Source organism: Topomyia yanbarensis, chromosome 3 (genome assembly GCF_030247195.1).
Source record: "Topomyia yanbarensis strain Yona2022 chromosome 3, ASM3024719v1, whole genome shotgun sequence".
NCBI classification, from domain to species: Eukaryota; Metazoa; Arthropoda; class Insecta; order Diptera; family Culicidae; genus Topomyia; species Topomyia yanbarensis.
In genome coordinates, this window is record NC_080672.1 from 159,940,088 (window position 1) to 159,961,912 (window position 21,825).

Genomic DNA, 21,825 nt, shown 5'->3' on the forward strand with positions numbered 1-21,825 from the left:
TATATATATATATATATATATATATATATATATATATATATATATATATATATATATATATATATATATATATATATATATATATATATATATATATATATATATATATATATATATATATATATATATATATATATATATATATATATATATATATATATATATATATATATATATATATATATATATATATATATATATATATATGTTGCATTTTGTTTGGATTCATTCAATGTGATCCTTAAAAGTGAGTTTTTTATCGTAAATCAAACCCAAGTATTTAACTTGATCACGTTAAATTCAATCCATTAAATTTAATAGTATGGTAATGATTTGGTTTAAGAGAAGAAGCTCCATGCTTATACGGAAACACAATCAATTGTGTTTTTATCGCATTAGTGGAAATTTTCCATTTTTTCAGGTAATCATTGAAAATTTTCAAGCTTCCTTGCAGTCGACTGCAGATAATATGAAGACTCCTTCTTGTGGCTAAGATGCCAGTATCATCACAGAAAAGTGACTTTTTACAGCCTGTGGGTAGATTTGGAATCGAATGCATAGCAAAATGCAATATTACTCACTAGGGTTTAAAACCATCTTAATGCATAAAGGGCACAAAACCTAATTATAATTAGTCCAGGTGTTTGCGTTTTGACTTCGTCTCTTCAGAACCACGGCACATGACCACGTTATCACAAGGATGTCTGCAGTAAGGGATTTTGTACTCATTTGAAATAAAATTGCTATTTTTCACGAAAAATTCTGCCATTTTATGAATAAAAAACCACCCTTATTGAAAAATTATCTCAAAAACTCAAGGGGGTTAGGTATTTTTTATGGAGGTGTGCGCCGCGCCGCCGATTGTAGGTAAAAATCGGCGGCGCGCCGGCGTTACGCCGACGTGCTATCTATTTTTACCTGCAATCGTCGGCATGACGCGGCGGCGCGGCACACACCTCTATTTTTTTACATAGAATATGTATGCAAAGTTTGAAATAAATCGGTTAATTAGTTTTTGAATGACAGTTAACACTGCAAATCGTGTTTTTCCAGAGATGTTTTACAAAAAGCTTCGTAACCGAGTCGTTTTTTGATATTTTTGCATAGAAAAATTACAGAATACTATTGAAATGATAAATTATGATGTATAAAAGTTTTGATCAATTCGCTTGACGCAAAGTTCTAAAAAACGACAAAAAAGTGTTGTTTTATGCTGAAACCCTTACCCCCCCCCCCCCCCCCCCTTAACATAATTCTCTGCTGTTCAATTCCGCTTTCTGGCGAGTTACGGGGAATTCGTAGAAGAATATTTAAAAGACGATTTGTCACTACTACGAAACACTTTTCGCAACATTTCCAGCTGTCTCACGAATATATTGTATGATCGTTAAAATATTATATTGAATAAATTTGGCTTTAAAATGTGTATTGCATGGCATACAGTCAAAAAGAAAAATTACCCTTCAAGCAGAGCGGCAGCTGATGGTTAACAAAAACAATGATATGATGTGTTGTTAAAAAAGCAGGTGTAAAGTAGATTAAAATATAATATCTTTATTAATCGTTTAATTATTTTCCACTTTGAAGCTCCTCTTCATTTGCTGTTGTTTGAATATGCTTTGGTATCATTATTTGCAAGATCTAGCTAGAATGCATATTCTGTCGCTCCAGTACATTATAGATGATCTATGTATTTCAATAATTATTCAACATTTATTCTAATTGTCCCACCATGTTCTCTCTCACTCACACATCAGTTCTGATCAGAAGAATTATGATACAAAAAGAAAAACGTATCGTTTCAATGTGGTATTTAGTATCTTTAGAATTCGCTAAGAAAACTGCTTTGCGAGGGTTGTAACCACCACACTATTTGATGATTATTAACAAACATAAGTAAATAATATCAATGAAATTGACCCAAGCTCATACAATTTCGTCTTTTGTCAGTTCTGGTTGATAAATGATCTTGTGAAAATAGTGTTTTTATGCTTTGAAGTCTCGCTACATTACATAAAGGTTGATTAGCGTTCGGTGGTAGCTTCCAGTATCGAATGAGTTGCATTGTATACAAAAGTGGCCGCAAACGTCACTAAGTTGCTGCTGTCTAGCGAGTTAGTAGTAACATCAACATCACCGGTAGTTGGCGTCGAGCTTAATACTGTTGTTGATTGCGATAGCGTTGAGGTCGCTGGTAATGATATGCTGCTGGTGATTTCTGGGGAAACACTTGATGTGCTAGACTGAAGGATAGTAGAGGTTAAGGTTGTTAGAAGTGCCGTTGCCATCGTCGTAGTACTGGTACTAGTGGTGATGCTCAAGTTATTGAAAATAGGTTCATTGGCTCTCGGAGGAACAAATGGATATTGTGGACAGGGGTTCGGCAGCTGTGGTCCCAACATTGCCTCGAAAACGTATCCAACTAAAGATCCTGCAGTTAGCCCTATATTATAGGAAAGCGTCATCATATTACCGGTGACCTCTTTCAGTGTTGCTGATACCTTGTCCGGTGCAAGCATCATAGGTAGACTGCCCGCTAGTCCGTTCGAAATGCCGAGAGCGGCAGTAAATACAAACGCCGATGCTTCACCAGCAATTACCGGCTGATCACGCGGAGAACAGCAAAGCAGTATAAGAGGTACGAGTAGAGCCCGTAGACCGGACATTAGGATCAACTGTCTTCGAGACCAAGTGTACGGAACTGCTGCCAGCAGCTTTCCCGCTACATCGGATGTGTTGAAGGTAAACATTAGAAGCACTGGCATCCACGTGCCGAGATTACAGGATATAATTTCCGATTCTATTCCAGGATACAAAGAAAGTGTTACACAGTACGCCAAAGCTATGCAGGCCATATAAGGATAGATGGCATGAGCAACCTTCCATCGCGATTCGACGCCACCTGAAGAATAAATTATTTACTTAATATTAGTGAATAAGCTGAATATATGCGTCTTACTGCGGAAGCTGCCAAATCTACCAGAGCTACAAATATCTGGGGTCATTACGTGTTCAACTTTAAAGGCAACATTGGAAACATCATGCGATGCCGTTGCCGAAGTTGGGGATGTTATCGGTCGATTCGTCGAATTGCGATTGGTAGTTACACTAGTTGTGGTAGACGTCAGATTGTTTATATTTGTTTCTAGTACGCTTTCACCCCCACTTGGATTTGAGAGCTCGTAAACGGGGTTGCTGAAAGAAATTATTCATATTGATCGAGGCGAAATTGTTATTTTAGTATAACATACCTAAAGCTTAATGTAGTAGTACCAGGAGGAATGTGAACGGGAGGACTTGATTCGAGTGCTAGCACTCCGTATCGCGCATTCGACATATCACCTTCTATAGTATCACTCTGAAAATTACAAATTATAATATGTATCATCTGAATATTAAAGGTTGGGTTCTTACAAGTGTATGTTCATCGTCAGGTCGCAGCACAATTTTGGCACAGGCCTTCATATGATATCGCACAAACGGCGAATGTGTTGTAATAGAGTGCAATACATAACTGAACGCTATGTAAACCGTAGACGTTAGGAAGAAAATTGCAGTCGATGCACGATCGCTTTTGATCAACAATTTTGTTACTACACGATTCGATGAAACCAAAAATCCTGCAATACCTTAAATAGTTGCAAGAAACATTCATGTTCAAACATTTGGCATCGGTGACACAAGACACAACAACATACTTTCGCCCGCCATAACTGCTTGGGTATACTGCTTCGGCAGCATACTCGCGAATCCATAGAAACTGGATTGCTGTATCGTGCATCCCATAGCTACCAAAGATACTGCAGCTAAATTCACAGAATATGCCGTTTTAGCGGTAAACATGTGCCATGCCACTTCACAGAGAGCTACGAAAACTAGCGTAGTGAAAGATACTGCGTATCCTGTAATCAACCAAGGCTCCATTTGTAAATTGTTTTAAATGTTATAGATGCATTGACTTACCAAAAGCTACACGTACGCGGAACGGTGCGAGTGACAGAAACACATTGTTTAACAGCACTGTGCACAATGCTACGATGATGTATGTCATGGACATATCCAAGGCTACCGATTGTCCGGGGAAACGTGACTGCCAATAATCGGCTGCAATGATAAAGCTATGGAAAGAAAACATTATTTTGAAAACAGTCGTCAGAAATGTTACACCAAATAGCAATTCACTGGAATTAAATACGAATTTAGAATTCAGATTGAGTTCACATCATTGTTGGATAAGTTGTTTCAAATGCATACTTCATATCGCATATAGACTGTCCTTTAAAAAGTGAATGAAAGTTGGACATACAGAACAATTCAATAAACCTAAAGCATACATTCAGCACCAGTTTTTCAAAAAACAAGGTCTGCCTATCGACAAGCCTCGAGCAAATGCAGGTAATTAAAATGATGGGAACTCAGCACGTATTTTTTACTATGCTATTTTCCTCCCTAAGGAGGAAAATGAGTAAAAACCAATCTATCTGCCAAATGCGAACATTTCTGGTGAAACCACTCTTTGTACATGAAGGACACAAATCCTAACTTAATAAAGTCATGGGTGCGTTTCGTCTTCGTCTCATCAGAAACCGACACTAACTTAAAGAAACCGACACTAACTTAAAGCGCTGGCTTGACGCTAAATGCCAAAACTAAGACACTATTTATATTTCTATCAAACGACTGGCCAAATGTCAGTTTCTTTCTGCGAACAGCCTAGATAAGCCGTGTAGTGTCGGTAGTGGTTGTTTCAACCGGCTAATAATTACACTACGGACTACCTGTTCCGGTGGTAACACCAAACAGGGAACCCCAATTCCATAGTGTCATGCGACCCGTGCTATGGGTAAAATTGTTGAGGGGGTTTAAAATATTCTCAATGGCGAACGGAGCCTGGGAAGAGCCGGGCGAACTCCCCAGTAACTGGCTGTGGTCCACTAGAAGGTTGATAACTCTATTATCTTTCTCCGGACAAAACCAGCCTAGAGGCCGCGTGGCTTCCGGCGGGTTTGAAGTATGTCAGTTATGGAAATAACTGTCAAATTCATTCGCAAAGGTGGCCGCGTCACTTATGAGGAGGCAAAGAGCTTTAGACCAATCAGTCGGACCTCCTTCCTTCTCAAATCAGTGGAACGTTTAATCGACCACTACATTCGGGATGGTAGCTTGGGCGAGCACCCGCTGCATGCAATGCAACATGCATATCAGCGGGGGAAGTCTACTACCACCATGTTACACAATGTTGTCTACAACATTGAAAAAGCTTTTTCACAAAAGCAATCAAGTTTAGGAGTTTTTCTCGATATTGAAGGTGCTTTTGACAACGTGTCTTTCGAATTCATTTTGGAAGCAGCACGAGATCATGGAGTACCTTCATATATCACGAACTGGATACACGCAATGCTTAGCAACCCACATCTGTGCTCATCGTTAAGACAAGTAGAGATGAGGAAACTGAGTGTCTGCGGATGTCCTCAAGGTGGTGTGCTGTCACCACTTCTATGGAACCTTGTCGCCGATAGCTTGTTGAGAAAACTAAATGAGCTTGGGTTTCCGACGTATGGTTTCGCCGATGATTATCATATAATGATCACCGGTATTTGCATTAACACACTTTTTGATTTGATGCAACAAGCCTTATGTGTTGTTGAGCGGTGGTGTCTTCATGTTGGACTATCAGTTAATCCAAATAAAACCTCAATGGTGCTTTTCACGCAACGAAGGATTACAACCGGAGCTCGTCCATTGCAGTTTTTTGACTCTGAAATTATTGTCGAAGATCAAGTTAAGTACGTTGGGGTAATTCTCGACTCAAAACTTAATTGGACAGCTCACATCGATTTCAGGATCAAGAAAGCTTGCATGGCCTTTGGCCAATGTAGACGGGCTTTCGGCAAATCTTAGGGACTCAAACCCAAGTACATTCAGTGGATCTACACAACAATTGTTGAACCAATACTGGCATACGGGTGCCTTGTTTGGTGGCAGAAGAAAGAAGTCATGACAATCCAATCAAAGTTAAACCATATTCAGAGGATGGTCTTGATGGCGATGACTGGTGCGTTCTCGACAACACCTACTGCTGCTCTCGAGGCACTCTTGAACATAAAACCACTACATGTGTTTCTGAAACAAGAAGCACTTTCTTGTGCATACCGTCTTAAGGTTACTGGGCTCTGGAACAGTAACCCAATAGATCGTGTAACTAGCCACACAAGACTGTAGCCCCAAATGGTTACTTGGGATGAATATACACTTGCTCCCAATGACCTTACACTCACATGTAGTTTTCCTTCTAAAACTTTCAATGTGAGAATTCCTCTTCGTGAGGAATGGCTGTCTGGCTGGATGGAGCGAACCCTTGAAGAATACGTAGTTTGTTACACGGACGGTTTTTTGTTGGAGGGCCGAGCCGGTGCTGGTGTCTATTGTCACGAGATGAGATTAAACCAATCTCATTCGCTTGGTAGATACTGTACCGTATTCCAAGCAGAAATCTTTGCGATTCTGTGTGGCGTACAATCTGCACTTCAACAGGGAATTTGCGGTAAAAGAATCTATTTTTGCTCGGACAGTCAGGCTGCCCTGAAAGCACTTAGTTCGGCAGATTCGAGATCGAAATTAGTAATCGCATGTCGAACTCAAATCGAAGAACTTAGCATTTCAAATGCTATCTACCTTCTATGGGTACCCGGTCATTCCGGTATTACTGGAAATGAATGGGCGGGCGAATTGGCTAGAGCTGGCGCTGCGACTGATTTCGTTGGTACAGAACCAGTTCTACCACTGTCAATAAGTTGGATAAAGCACAAGATTCGCTCTTGGGCTGCATTCGAACATGCCAACCATTGGCGTAGCTTGCAAACTTGCGTTCAAACAAAGGCTTTTCTGCCGGATGTGAGTCCGAAAATGTCAAGAAATTTGTTGCATTTTGCCAAGCACAATTGCAGTATTCTGGTCAGGGCACTGACTGGACATTGCAAACTCAATTATCACATGGCTACTATTCAGCGCGCTGAGTATTATTCATGTGATCTTTGTGAATCCGATTACGGAACATCATATAATTTGATATGCAATTGCCCTGTATTGATGCAATTGCGCATCCGGTTTTTTGGTTCTCCATACATAGATGCACCTATGTACAGAGAGCTGAAATTTAAGGATATGCTTTTGTTCCTAACCCAGTGTGGTAAAGAGCTATATTTTTTTAGCCGTATTTGAATGACAATATCTCTTCGGGGGTGTTGTCATTCTGTTATCTCAATATCCCCTCGGGGGTGTTGATATATCTGCTCACTGTTTGAGTAGAGGTTCTAAATCCCTCCGGGGGTTGGAAGTTTTATTCCTGCTGTTGTAGCACCTGCAGATCGTTCAGCATCATTCCGGGGGTGCAGAATGCTCTGTTTTAATTGTTCTGTGTCGTTGTTTTCCTTACCCCTAACCTTACCACTTCCCCAATCCTTCCCATCAGGAAAATGATGAAAAGACGATTCTTGGCAAGGCATAAATCTCCGATCAACATGGGGAACGTGCCATTTGAGCCAGACGCTACTGATTCCTGATTCCCAGCACCAGTTTTTCAAAAAACAAGGTCTGCCTATCGACAAGCCTCGAGCAAATGCATGTAATTAAAATGATGGGAACTCAGCACGTATTTTTTACTATGCTATTTTCCTCCCTAAGAAGGAAAATGGGTAAAAACCAATCTTTCTGCCAAATGCAAACATTTCTGGTGAAACCGCTCTTTGTACATAAAGGGCACAAATCCTAACTTAATAAAGTCATGGGTGCGTTTCGTCTTCGTATCATCAGAAACCGACACTAACTTATTAACGAAATAGTTAAGCACTGGCTTGAGGCTAAATGCTAAAACTAAGACACTATTTATATTTCTATCAAACGACTGGCCAAATGTGATGCCCTGTTAGACCAGAAGTTCTGTTCAGCCGATGAGACACCCCAGTTAAGCTCAGCCGGAATTGAACCGGAATTCTGGCTGGTTCCAGTTCGCATTACGGCTCCAGTGACACAACCGATTCAAGTTCGAATCGGTTGTGTCACTGGAGCCGGAATACGATCTCGAACCAGCCAGAATTCCACTTCATTTCCGGCTGAACTTTACTGGGACAGCGTTAGCCCCTGCCACCTCTCCTGCATGTAACAACATGCTTCATACTTCCTCCTTTTACCCGTAAATGTGTGATGTAATTTGGACTTGTAAAAGGGTTTTATAATCGTTTTTTGAATATAGGTTTTTGCATGCACGAGACAGTATGCGACAAATGGTTATCCCTGGATTTGCTTTATAGATTTGAATGAATATGGCTTTGTCTGCGAAAAAAATTTGCGGATTGAAGTGTTATTTCATACCAAAATGTTGCTTTTTTGGCACTAAAACTTTCGATAACTTCACAAATATAAGAGACAGAATTAAACTTGCCATACAAAAATCGTGTATTTTCTTATGTCAAACTAAATCTTAGAAAATTTTCAAATTCTAAAAAAATCACCCTGAAAAGTTATTTTAAAAAAAAAGTGATTTTCAGGGGTGTATCATATAAAACTCCACAAATGTGTATTCAAATCAAAAGATAGATTCAGCAAAGTTGTTTCTTATTATATTCCCTACAACTTTGCTGAATACAGTTTTTTATTATTTTCATAAATGACTAAAGAAAAAAAAATCACCAAACTAATACTTTGATAACATGGGGAATATGTGGATGGGGAAAAATTGGCTGAAGACACTATAGCTCGAAAATCATTTTTTCGTGGTCAAAACAATTTCGATCACGTTTTTGCCCATCTGGAAAGTGTTTGTCACTGTGTACGGTGCAGCGATATTTTCCTGGGGATTTGAATAGTATCCCATTCGGTAATCTATTCAGTAAAACAATTTTATTTTCGAGTTCTCTGCATAAAATACAGGTATATAAAAATGTGTCGGTAAGAGTTTGATAATGGTGATATTAAATTTCTGCCAATAAAAGTTAAGGAATGCTGACTAGTTCAGTTATTCGAAATTTAAATTTTGCGAATTACTAGTAAAAGTAGCATGTTTTAGTCAAGATTTTTTAAGCCTATACAGCAAATTTTTACACAAAATAATTGTCCTATGTTAACACCCCGGTTATGTTCCGGATATTACCTATCTCTGATTTTCACATTTCTTTCAAAGTTTCAACCTCAACTCAAATATCATTTTATATAGTGACTTCAATAAGCAGACAATGTATTTGTATGATAGGTGGAAGTATTTTGAAGAGATTTTACTACAGGTGACAACATAAAATCGTGAACTATAAATTTTTCAATAGTTCTCCCTAACCCCGCAAAACGACGGGGTTGGGCAGCAGAGGGTTTAATTGTTTGAAAGATATAAAGGATGGGTGGGCAATGTCTAGGACATAACCGGAGTGTTGCGACTACATACTGTAGATCGCCATTTTACGGTACTTACAGGAAACCAAATTTATTGGTCAAGAAGCGTCTCACTCTGCCCTTATCCTATGTCCATCTTTCCCATACCACTTTTGAAATGACGATTTTGGGTCTCTTTTTCATAACCATTTTAAATATATTTCTGTTTGAAATTTTATTCGTATCAGTCCTTACATTGATGCAATATGATCTCAAATTGCGAGCAGTGCATCCATGGATGAGTCGAATTTGCTATTTAACCTTAAGGTGTCCCTCTTAGGCACCGTGTTCCCCTGCATTTACAAAACAGTTGAAATTTGTTTCTTCTTCTTTGATGTTAGAAGTATGTTGTTATTTACGGTACGGCAAAAGAAAAAAATAAAACAACGCATTTAATATATCACACAGCATTAGTGTTGCAGTGAAATCTTCGACTAACGAAACGAAATTATCGATAGTATCTTCTTCTCATTTTAGCTGATGCCTATTCGACATACCCTTTCGCAAATATAATAAAGCTCAACGGACATGAATATCACCTACATGGCTTGAGGAATGAAACTCAAAACTTGTTACCTTACATCCGTTACTTAACAAAAGGTTTCCAAATTTTTCGATTGGATAAGAGTCAAAGTAAATGGCTCAACGCGATAAATTTCCAGTACTACGATAGTTTGATGATCGAATCAAATTCACAAAAATATTCGCACTATCAGGATCACTATCCTATAGTTTATTACATCAAGAGCAGGCATACAACAATTATCTGTAACACGAACACTTAACTTATAACACGTTAATTCAAACTAAACCATACAAAATCTAATAATACCTACCATCTATTGTTTTACATGAAAAGAACGAGATTTATGTAACACAGAAATATTTAGGTAGTAATTCAACTATTTTGTGCAATAATACGGGGATTTACAATTCTTCGTTCGTACCAGTAGGACAAAAAGTAAACAAAAATATTGAATCGTCTTTTTCTCAACATGGCGAGTTTTCATATGGGACTTATATGCGACTTGCAGTATATCGCATCAAAAAACATATAAAATAATAATACTTCAATAGTTTACAAAGTAGTGCGAAGAATTTTAACTTAAATATCAGAACCACACAAAAAATAATTATATGCACATTAATTGATTTTCGGAGCAAATGTGCTTTAAATCAACATGCATACATCTTTTCAAAACAACACAGATCATTTGAAAAACATATTTGTGCCAATATTAGCAACATAACACACCTGTTATATGGCAACACAAAACCGACGCCGGCCGTCATTAACGCAAAAAATACCAGTTTTCTGCGGTCCTTCGGTGGACCACCGCCTTCCATGTCCAGGCCTTCGGACGTATCAAACGCTCTTCTACCCTCTAACGGTTCATACGATGAATTTCCTCCATTTTCCGTTGCCTCCATCATACTATTATAAGCTATCCTCGGAGGTTAACGAGAGTCTCACACCCGTAGCTGAGACTTTCTGCAGATCAACTTTTATTCTTGCTGGAGGTGCTTCAATCAGAGATTTATTTGGCGATCATGATATTAGTTCTCTGTTTTACAGAAAATCGATATTAGTCAGTCGTCAGGCTGGTCTAATGTACGCCTCTTCTGCTAAATTTTTTTCCCATTTTAACCGATATCCGGCACACAATGCGAGGTACATTCAACGCCTAACAATCCCAAAGTAATACTTTTGTCCGTTCACCAGATATTTTCGAGTTAAAAAATCACTATGAACTCTAGGTATCCAATGGAAATTATTCACGACTCCAATCATTCCGAAATGTCTACTATAAATGTATCACGGTGCAAGCTGAAAAATATGACATAAAACGTGACCCTGTGCGCATGTAACTATCTCCGAATTTTCCCGGTGCTCTCACTCTTACACTGGAAAGCTACCGAAATCGAGCAAATTTTTCAGCTGAGAGATGAAAACAGAGCGGAAAATTGTATATTGGTGGTGTTATTTACATGATCGGTAGCGAATTTTCTGCTTACTCTTGGACTTGCTCCAAGAACCAAAAAGAAAATATAAGCATAGGAATGTTTCAGCACCGTATTAGCATCAATTTTCGCACACTAAAGAATAAGTACAGTGGACCTAAGAGTTTAATGTAATATATCCGTTTTACCAGCATTCCGGGTTTTACAATTACTAGGTTATCTCAGTACCAAACCAACAGGTTGTACCCAACTCCACAAAAATCTCCAAAATGAGAATTCATAAAAAATGTTCTGTAGAAATTTTGTTTGAATTTGATGAGGTTTAAATATCTGATTTCAAGACCTAAACTTTTTTGAAGAAGCAAAATTGAGCGACAGATACGTTTCGCTACAGTCTTAGTTTGCGAGAAAAATATTTTGGAATAATAAAGAAAGAAGTTCACTAGCAGATTGATACCTAACACTATTCGACGGATACAAAAAAAATAAAGGTGGCATTGAAAATATAGTGTGCAATATAATTCACGATTGAATTTTAATCTATCACTCGCGTTCTAGCTTTCTCTCCTGCTCCCATATGTTAGAATTTCCTATTCATCCTCCCCATTAAAAAATATTTTTTTGAAGATCATTTATCAGTAACAAAATCTTAAAACCAAGTAAAACACGACACTCTCTGCTATACTTTTAAATTAGATGTTTCAATGTGGAACTAGCACTGAAACAATTATATCCCCAGAATAGCGGTTTGTTTCATTATTTAAAACATCTTTGTTTAAAAGTTAAATTGGTATATACCACCGCTCTATTTGTTGCATATTTTAAAACACGTTTAGAACTGTTTTTTTAAATACATAGAGCAGGGTAGGTACTCAGACTAGGTAACCTGGGGAAACATAATTTTAGTTCAGTAACGCTTGAGATATGGCATGAATTTTGTATTTTGTTTTTTAAACTAAATAGAACACCCGCTCAAACTGCTGCTAGGAGAGTAAATTCTAGTTTCAAAATTTTATGTTCTAGAACCATCGAAATCATAAATCTACAACTGAACCACTCCCGAACGTGTCCTTAGGTTACGGTATGTTCTGAATACTCTTTATATATTCAAAACAGTTACAAACGTATTTCAAATGAAGCAACGAAGAGAACGGCACTCACTGTCTACAATCATGTGGAACTATGTTACCCTCAAGAAACTTATTAAATAAATTCAACAAACGCCTCTCTTGACAGAGTCTGGTAGATTCTTCAACACGTTGAATTTGATTCAATCTGGCCCTGGGGTTTCATTGTTACATGATTAGAGAGCAAGTGAGAACTCCATCATCGAAAACGGTGTTTCGTTCATGGTATTGTGAGGCGACACGGCACGGTAGATTTTCTGTACCGGGGCGGAATCCGGACAAACCTTCTTGGCGAAATCGAGTATCCAACGGTTTGAATATTCCACGCTCTCGTTAGTTAGGTTTCGCATACGCCGGGCCGTGCCCCAAAGAGTGCTCATCGATGTTTCTCTTGTTAACCCGTCGACAAACCGGCGCCAGTAACTGCGTTTCTTGGCTTTAATTATATTTTTCATTCGCTTTTCTAATATCGCGTACAGTCGATAGCTAGCGACTAACTCATCGTTTCGGAAAGCTTTATACGCGGCAGCCTTCTCAGCGTACACGTCTGAGCACTCTTTGTCCCACCACGGGTTGGGTAAACGTTTTTGGGTGTTCACGTCGGGTACTCGTTTCGTCTGAGTTTGGATCGCGGTATCGAGAATCGAGTTGGACAAAAACTTATACTCTTCCTCCGGGGCAAGTACCTGTGTCGAATCGATAGTTTTGGATATCTCAGCATCGTAGCTCTTCCTATCAATGTTTCGTGTGAGGTCATAGGTGTCGTAACCTTGAAAATATTTTAATATATTCTGACGAACTACAAAAATGTTTTTTTTTTCCACGTTGGTTTTTTTGTGGGACAATTTATTTTCGAACAGCCGTTCGCGAAAATCGTTCACAGAATGACGCGATCCTCTCTCTCGCTTACTAAGCTCCCTGACTTCCGGTTCGGACTTTGCGTTTGTCATTGCGTTTTTTTTTCATGCAAACTTTTTTTCCCCCTTCAGAAATATCAAGTGCACGTAAATTAATTGTTTGTAAAATTATCTTCTTTTTTTTTTTGCTATCTTAGCTTTACTCTGATTTCCAAGAAATTACAAGAATTTAATTCTATTCCTTAGAATAACAGTCATAAATATTCCAGTTTATATTCAGTATTTTTCCATTTCCTATATTATTTGATTGGAGTTTCAGTATAACTCAAAATGTGTAAATACTGATTTGAGTGTAACCAGTGTAGCCGCTCATCCTATTTTTCCCGTAAACGGAAAGTTAAGGCGGATAGCCAAGTGCGATTTCTAATAGCCTGCTGCTCGCTGGTATTTAAATAAGTCAGCCTAGTCGCCCTTCCGTTTACTTGGCAACTGCTTTCGTAGAATAGAACGCAGATCTGTCAGGACATTTTTTGCTTAGTAGGTTTATTTGTTCACAAATTAAGTTTGTTTCATTTAAATTTTGATGTTTTGTCTGATTCACTACATCCGTTCCCTGCCGTACTCTCTACGTCATTTCACTCCAGCCAAAAAGGGCAAGTTGCTGGCTAACGAGGGTATATTTACCAACACGGATGCGCTACTAGCCCTTCAAATTTATCTAACTAATGAAATTGCCCATAAATCGCATCCGCAAATCGCATTTGTTCCCAGGGGCAATTAGCACAGGCGAGTTGAGTCAAACGTCAAATTGTTTAAATCGCCTGACAATGTTCGTCTGCCTTTTTTGACTGGGAATTTTCGACCACCTTTTTTTTTTGACTGGGATATAGAGTTCTATGCAAACAATGTAGTATATACAGGTAGGGCTAAGACAGCACTTTGGCATTCGTAAGATGAATCTTACATGAGTGATGTGAGTGATATCAGAATAAATCGGCTTGCTTACGTCATACCGCTCGTTCAGCTCCCATTCAATCGTGTGAACGCTAAGACGTCGACCCGTGGTGCTTCTGGATTGTTTACATATTTTTGGTTGCCAACATTAGCAAACCGTGTGTTCTGCCACACCTATATATACTGCATTGCTATGCAAACCATTTCACACACACACACTACTTGGGGTGTTTGTTTTCCTCCAGCTGTCATATGTAAAACTGTCAGCTAATTTAAACATTTGAAATAACCCGCTAAAAATATTTATAATAGTGTAGAAACCGTTGAAACACTATATATATCGCTGTAGAATTTATTCCGGAGACTTACAATATTGGTTGGTCAGGTTCCATGACGAAAATAGTCCGACCGAAGAGCTATTTTTGATTTGTTTTCCTCCTATGACATGTCGAGGAAAACAAAGTGTTGAACACACCAATACAGTTACCGATTGTAAAGTACTCTATAACTCACCGACCAAAGTTGTTGTTAGATGTAATAAGGATATTCCGCTCACTATACATTTCTGTAGTGCTTTGCTAAGATATTTTTTTTTAGTCATTAGTATGTCAGACCATGTATTACGGAGTGGTGATATCATGCGCGTATTACCCACAAAAAAATAACAAAGTAAGTCAGTTGTTTCTAAGCTATATTATATCGAAAACATTTCTCTACTGTTTCTATGGTATTCTCAAACAACTGGTTGGAACAGAAATCATTCTGAGTTGAGGATCCTAGTGGAACACACGGTATACGAAATTATCATCAAGTCTCGATGGACGTTTCATGAAGTTCCGGCTGCGAAGTGTTCGCGGTGCATTTGTCTGCTGGATTATTCTGGAACTACCAACATCTGAACATCCTGCAACATCGTCAAGAGTTGAAAATTCGCCATTATCCACCTGGTTACCAAGTTCCTCGTGAGCAAGCCCTTCGGATGTTTCAAGAGAAGTATCTTTTTTCACTTCCTGAACATTTCTCGCGTATTGTACGCCTGTGCTACTTATTACAACAACTTTTGCTCCCTCTCTAGCCACTACCCGGAAGCGCTCCGATGAGAAGGTGGAATCCGTTTTAGATCGTTTCTGACGAGCGAGCAGAACTACGTCACCGATTTTGATGTCGGATTCTTTCGCACCCCGGACTGTATCAGCATACATTTTACTGGAGAATTTCGTTTCTGTATCTCGATCCCGAATCTCTGCACGATCGAGTTTTTTGTTTGACGAACTAACCCATAGACTGGGAAACGTACCGCGATGCTTCCAACCCACCATTAATTCAAAAGGCGTCACTGCAAGCCGCGAGTGAGGCACCAGTGTGTTGTGCCGGTGGACGTATTCTTGGAGAGCATAACGCCAATTTCTTCCATCCAGTCTGGAAGCTGCCAGTGCTTTCGTGATTCCCTGATTCTGTCTTTCAACAGCTCCATTTGATTGAGGACTGAGAGGTATCGCCTTACGTATTTCAATCCCCTTATCATTCCAGAATTTGACGAACGCTGCACTTTGGAATGGAGGACCATTATCGCTTTGGATTATAATAGGTAGCCCCCAGGTCTGGAATATCGCACACAAGGCAGAATTCGTGCACTCTGCATCAATCGATTTCATCTCGACAACATAAAGATATCGAGAATATGTGTCGATGACGACCAAAAACTCCCCTGTACCAAAGTTAGGAACCGATAAGAAGTCGATCTGTAGAATTTCCCATGGTCCTTCTGGTAGATCTCTTGAAGTAAGTGGCACAGGAGGGTTGCGTTTGGACAACAATACACATGTTTTACATTCCTTGACGAATCGAGATACTTCAGCAGACATTTTTGGCCACCAAAAAAATTGGCGCATAATGCGTTTCATGGCAACCTCGCCAACATGGCCACCATGAGCGGATTTGAGAGCGTTCCGGCGAAGAGATAGTGGCAGAATTGTACGCTCATCCTTAAATACCAAAGGCCCAAGACAGTGCAACTTTTTCTTATGAGCTTCGTACGCACGTATGTCCTGCGACCATCTTTTGTTCTCAAGTGCGTCCCGTACTAATTGTAGTTCTTCATCGCTTTCTGACATTCTCTCTATCTCAGTCCATGTAAGCTCCATACATCCAGAATCCAGCGCATAAAGAAAATGTTTCTCATCTTCTTCAAACGGTTCCGTTTCCTGTGTTTCGGGTATGAGCCTGGACAGTGCATCAGCAACATTTTCGTTGCCGGGTATGCGCTGAATAGAGAAGTCATATGGTTGTAACCTCAAAGCCCAACCTTCAGCACGCGTCACTGCTCTTCTACCCAGTCGGTGATTGGTGTTAAATATGTACTGATTGGCCTCAGCATCCGTTCGTATAACAAACGATCTACTTAACAAGTAATAGTTGAATCGCTCAACTCCCCAAACAACAGCAAGAGCTTCTTTTTGCGTCTGTGGATAACGTTGCTCGGTATGAGAAAGGGCTTTAGATGCGCAAGCAATGATACGAGGTTTGCCTGCCTCATCATATTGTGTGAGCACAGCACCCAGACCTGTTGGCGAAGCGTCAACAAACAATTCGATACGGTCTGACGGGTTGTAGTATCCTAAACGCTTAATCGTTTTTAGTGCCTCATCCTTGAGATAGGTGAATTCCTTATCTTCATTCTCTGTCCAATAAAATCTTTCCGAAACTGCCAATGCTCTCAAATGCTCCGTTTTGGTTGCTCGGTGTATGATAAATTTATCTACAAACGTTATCAAACCGAGAAAGCTTTTAACTTCAGAACAGCTGACAGGAGTCCGAAATTTTGAAATGGCAGAAATTTTCTCCTCTTCAACCATCCATCCCTGCGGCGTTAATTTGAAGCCCAGAAATCTCACGTTCTGGCTGCCGAAGACACATTTGCTTTCGTTGAGTTTAGCGTTATGATTCGCCAAACATGCAAGGACAGCTGCTAAATTCTGGTCATGCTCCTCTTTTGTCAATCCAAATACCAGAATATCGTCCTGGTAATTTCTGCACCCTTTACACCCTTCCAGTATCTTCCGTTGCAGTGTCTCTTGGAATAAATCCGGAGCATTGCAGAGCCCAAAAGGCAGTCGTACGCATCGGAACATTCCAAACTCGGTGAAGAAGTTGGTTAGATGCCTCGATTCCTCATCCAGTTCAATGTGGAAAAATGCACTAGATATATCGATAGTGGAGAACCAAGTAGCTCCATTTAGTTCAGCCAAAATCTGTTCCAAAGTTGGCATTGAGAATGGAGTTCGATAAATATACCGATTAGGGCCTCTCAAATCAATGACCAACCTAATGTCTTCTTTCCCTTTAGGCACCACCAACATAGAAGAGCAAAAGGACGTATCCATCCCGTCCGTCACTGGTTCTATGATATTTGCCTTTGTTAGCTCTTGGATACGTTTTTCCACTAGAGGTTTTACGGCCAAAGGAATATTGAGAAAAATATTTCTGCATGGAGGCTTAGATTTATCGTAGTGGATTTTTACAGGTGAAACGTTAAACTTGGGGAAAGTTTCTCCCGCAGAAAGCACTGCGATCTCACCTGCACACAATGATTGTTGCAGTCCAACTCGCTGAGATTGTACAGGAACCTTTAGTCCGAGCAATAAAATGCTGTATCGTGTCGCCGTTGCTCTACTCAAAAGAGCACGCGCTTCTTTGACCACATAAAACTTCTCCATAAAAACCGGTCTATCCTCTGAGATATACAGATATGCATGGAATGTTGCAGTCACCTCGATATCTCCGACGGATGCATACGCTTTTAGTGGTCTATCCGTTTGGCTTGTTACATTATACATTTCGTTCCTATGCTTGGGGTCCGTCATTAAAGTTTGGAACGAGTCCTCGGTGAATGTATTGACCTGCGCACCAGAATCAATTATGAATGAACAGCGCCATCCGGCCACAACTGCAAATATTATGCCTTCATCTGATCCCTCGATCAATGCATGCGAAGCCGCGTCACGCGGTTTTGGAAATGAACGGTTTAGCTAATAATGTAGAAGTATCAAATCATTAGAAAATAAGCGACATTCAAGATTTACCAATACTCACAACGTTAATACTTTTAGCATTCATTCCATCACACTCCTGTTCGTTTTCCGGAATCATAAGCCGAGATGGCTCAACGGGAATTGAAGAACATGTTTCATTAACGTATGATACCACTGATTCTCGTTTCGTCGCTATCAAATCAAGACTATTCATAGAGGACCGATACGGACTAGAGCGAATTACACCTTCCCCTTTGAAATATGTTTCCTGTAAGATAAACAACGAAAACGTATTGTTTGTTATCTTTTATTCATGTATGTATTCCTTCAACATCAAGTATAACTAAATACAGTAATATTCACTGTTTTTTTTAGATATTTCATGATCCTTTCGTACTCAAGTCAATCGTCCTTAATGGCACTTACCATATCGTCGCTGGCCACAATTTCCTCAATCTTCTCAACGGCAGCGATTTTGGCCGGTACTGCTTCTGTACCGTCCTGAGCAGTACGTTTGTATGCACCAGCAATGCACGCCCGCTGGATATGCCCAACAACACCGCACTTGTTACAAACTTTATCCTTCGCATTGCAAATGCTGGCTGAATGGTATACACTGTAACAGCGCCAGCACCTTTCTCCGGGCTGTGACTGTACTCGGGGTTGAATCTGAGCCCTTGCGAATGAATATCTGCCTCTCGGAGTACGCCAGTTACCTCGACGGGTCGGATATCCACGAGTGCTCATGTTTTCCTGAGTAAAGCGATTTGCTTCCCTGTTTAGCGGCGATCTTACCGTAGCAATCAACGCATGTGCTGATTTCTCAGACTGTTTTCCGAGTTTTTGCATTACATACTCTTCGTTGAGTCGTATGGCTTCTAGTTCGCGAACTTTATCGACGAGGTCCGAGAAGCTGCCCTTTCGGCTCAGCATTTTCAAAGCAGTAGTTCTCACGTCGCGGTTCATGGCATGTTCTGCAACCGTTGCAACTATTTCTTCGAACTCTTTATCTTCGCCGAATTCACAAAGACGTGCTGTTGACCCAACTCTTATAATAAAGTTTAGATCGGACTCCTCGTGCTTCTGAAACATTAACGCCAGCCGACGCCTCATCAACATAACATCAGATCCCGAGCCGAAATAGGTCTTCAGGCGATACATGGCATTAGAGAAAGGTGCCGAATCAGGGTCCGGTGCATCAGCATGAGATTTGGTGTTCCTGAAAATCTCAAGTAGGCGAGGCCCTGCCTTGACCTTGAAAACGGTATACATGGTTGCCTCTTCTTCGATACCTGCCAGTTTCAATGAATCAGTGAGTAAATCTTTCCACAGTTCAAAGGTCTGCCGATGGATTTGTTCGTCATCGGTCGCCTTGCACTCTGGTACGTTGATCGATGCCACCGACAATTGGTTCATCGAGGACAGAAACCTTGATTCTTCTAAACTGCGAGACGTACTGGGAGTGAAAGCCATGTGTCGAGTGCTGCTGAACCCGGTACGAACGTCAAAATCAAGATTCTGGTTGTCCGGATTACTTCCCGTGTCCAGCGCGTTAAGACCTGCCCTGAGTTCATCGTTCATCTTGCGTGATTTCTCAAGCTCTTTTGCCAAATGTGCTCTCATTGAACGCTCTTCCGCCAGTTGTTTGGCCAAATCTAGCGACGAATCAACTTCCTCGGTTTCTTTCGGGGCACGCACATATTTCCCTATAACCAAACAAAAAAACAAATGTTCATAGATTTTCAAAGAGACCTGCTCGCTCTAGTTTCTATGTTATGTTATGGAGACCTGCTCGCTCCGTAGAGTCCTACTCGCTCTACTTTTTTTTTTTTTTTTTTTTTTTTTTTTGCAGAGACCTACTCGCTCTACATGAATGACGAATGCAGAGACCTACTCGCTCTGACTATTTATTAGTTACCATTTTTTGTTGTTGTGATCTTTTATTTCTGTTCATTGATATTCAGAGACCTATTCCTCAGATTTTTTTTTCACCAGAATCATACAGACCAGCTTGTTCATAAATTCATTCATTTCCGAAAGCCTCTTCCGTTTTTATATACTCACCTGGCGACTGCGCCATGTCGTAACCTTGAAAATATTTTAATATATTCTGACGAACTACAAAAATGTTTTTTTTTTTTTTCCACGTTGGTTTTTTTGTGGGACAATTTATTTTCGAACAGCCGTTCGCGAAAATCGTTCACAGAATGACGCGATCCTCTCTCTCGCTTACTAAGCTCCCTGACTTCCGGTTCGGACTTTGCGTTTGTCATTGCGTTTTTTTTTCATGCAAACTTTTTTTCCCCCTTCAGAAATATCAAGTGCACGTAAATTAATTGTTTGTAAAATTATCTTCTTTTTTTTTTTGCTATCTTAGCTTTACTCTGATTTCCAAGAAATTACAAGAATTTAATTCTATTCCTTAGAATAACAGTCATAAATATTCCAGTTTATATTCAGTATTTTTCCATTTCCTATATTATTTGATTGGAGTTTCAGTATAACTCAAAATGTGTAAATACTGATTTGAGTGTAACCAGTGTAGCCGCTCATCCTATTTTTCCCGTAAACGGAAAGTTAAGGCGGATAGCCAAGTGCGATTTCTAATAGCCTGCTGCTCGCTGGTATTTAAATAAGTCAGCCTAGTCGCCCTTCCGTTTACTTGGCAACTGCTTTCGTAGAATAGAACGCAGATCTGTCAGGACATTTTTTGCTTAGTAGGTTTATTTGTTCACAAATTAAGTTTGTTTCATTTAAATTTTGATGTTTTGTCTGATTCACTACAATAGGGAACATTGCTTGATTACGAAGGTCTTGGACGAGTGGTGATTGTGATTACAATCGGCAGGTGGTCACTACCGTGGGGGACAGATATAACCTTACCAGGGCGAGGAAAGGTCTTCAATCACGTTGGAGAATCTTCAATATCCCATCATGGCCCTAGGAGGAATGTAAATAGAAGCAATGCAAAGATCTTTGCCTTTGATTGTTGTTTCACAAGCGACAATTTCAATGCCTGGCGTAGAAGGGAGATTGATTCGATTGAAGGAGTAGCACTTTTTGATCCCTATAAGTACCACTCCATATGAGTTTTTTCGATCCAAGCGGATAATGTTAAAATCGTGGAAGTTGAGGTTTATATTAGAAGTAAGCCATGTTTCACATAGGGAAAATGCATCACAATTATTGTAATCTAGCAAGTGTTTAGTGAATCAATTTTGGGGATAATACTTCTGCAGTTCCACTGTAAAACAGTGATCAGATCCGTGATCCCGTTTAATAAGTTAGCCATCGAAGGATACGATCGCTGCAAGGAGGGGCCATTTGTTCAATGAACTGTTTTAAAAATGTTCTTACTGTTGGTAGAATAGCAACCAGCCAGCTTTTCAGAGATTCGGTAATGTTGAAAGCTGTGAATTAGAGCATGGCAATTTTTTTTTTTTTTTGAATGCTCAAAGGCGGTTTGTCCGACAT

General features: G+C 39.7%; 1 protein-coding gene across 1 annotated transcript; it reads right to left on the reverse strand.

The window, feature by feature from the left end:
- Nucleotides 1-1,529: 1,529 nt before the first annotated feature.
- On the reverse strand, nucleotides 1,530-11,245 carry LOC131689782 (equilibrative nucleoside transporter 4). The gene is made up of 7 exons (XM_058975075.1): nucleotides 10,676-11,245; nucleotides 3,964-4,118; nucleotides 3,699-3,902; nucleotides 3,415-3,629; nucleotides 3,252-3,358; nucleotides 2,960-3,195; nucleotides 1,530-2,902 (listed from the first exon to the last, which is right to left on the reverse strand). The coding sequence occupies exons 1-7, from the start codon at nucleotides 10,852-10,854 to the stop codon at nucleotides 2,025-2,027; spliced, it is 1,974 nt and encodes a 657-aa protein (XP_058831058.1). The 5' UTR covers nucleotides 10,855-11,245; the 3' UTR covers nucleotides 1,530-2,024.
- Between the last annotated feature and the right edge of the window lie 10,580 nt (nucleotides 11,246-21,825).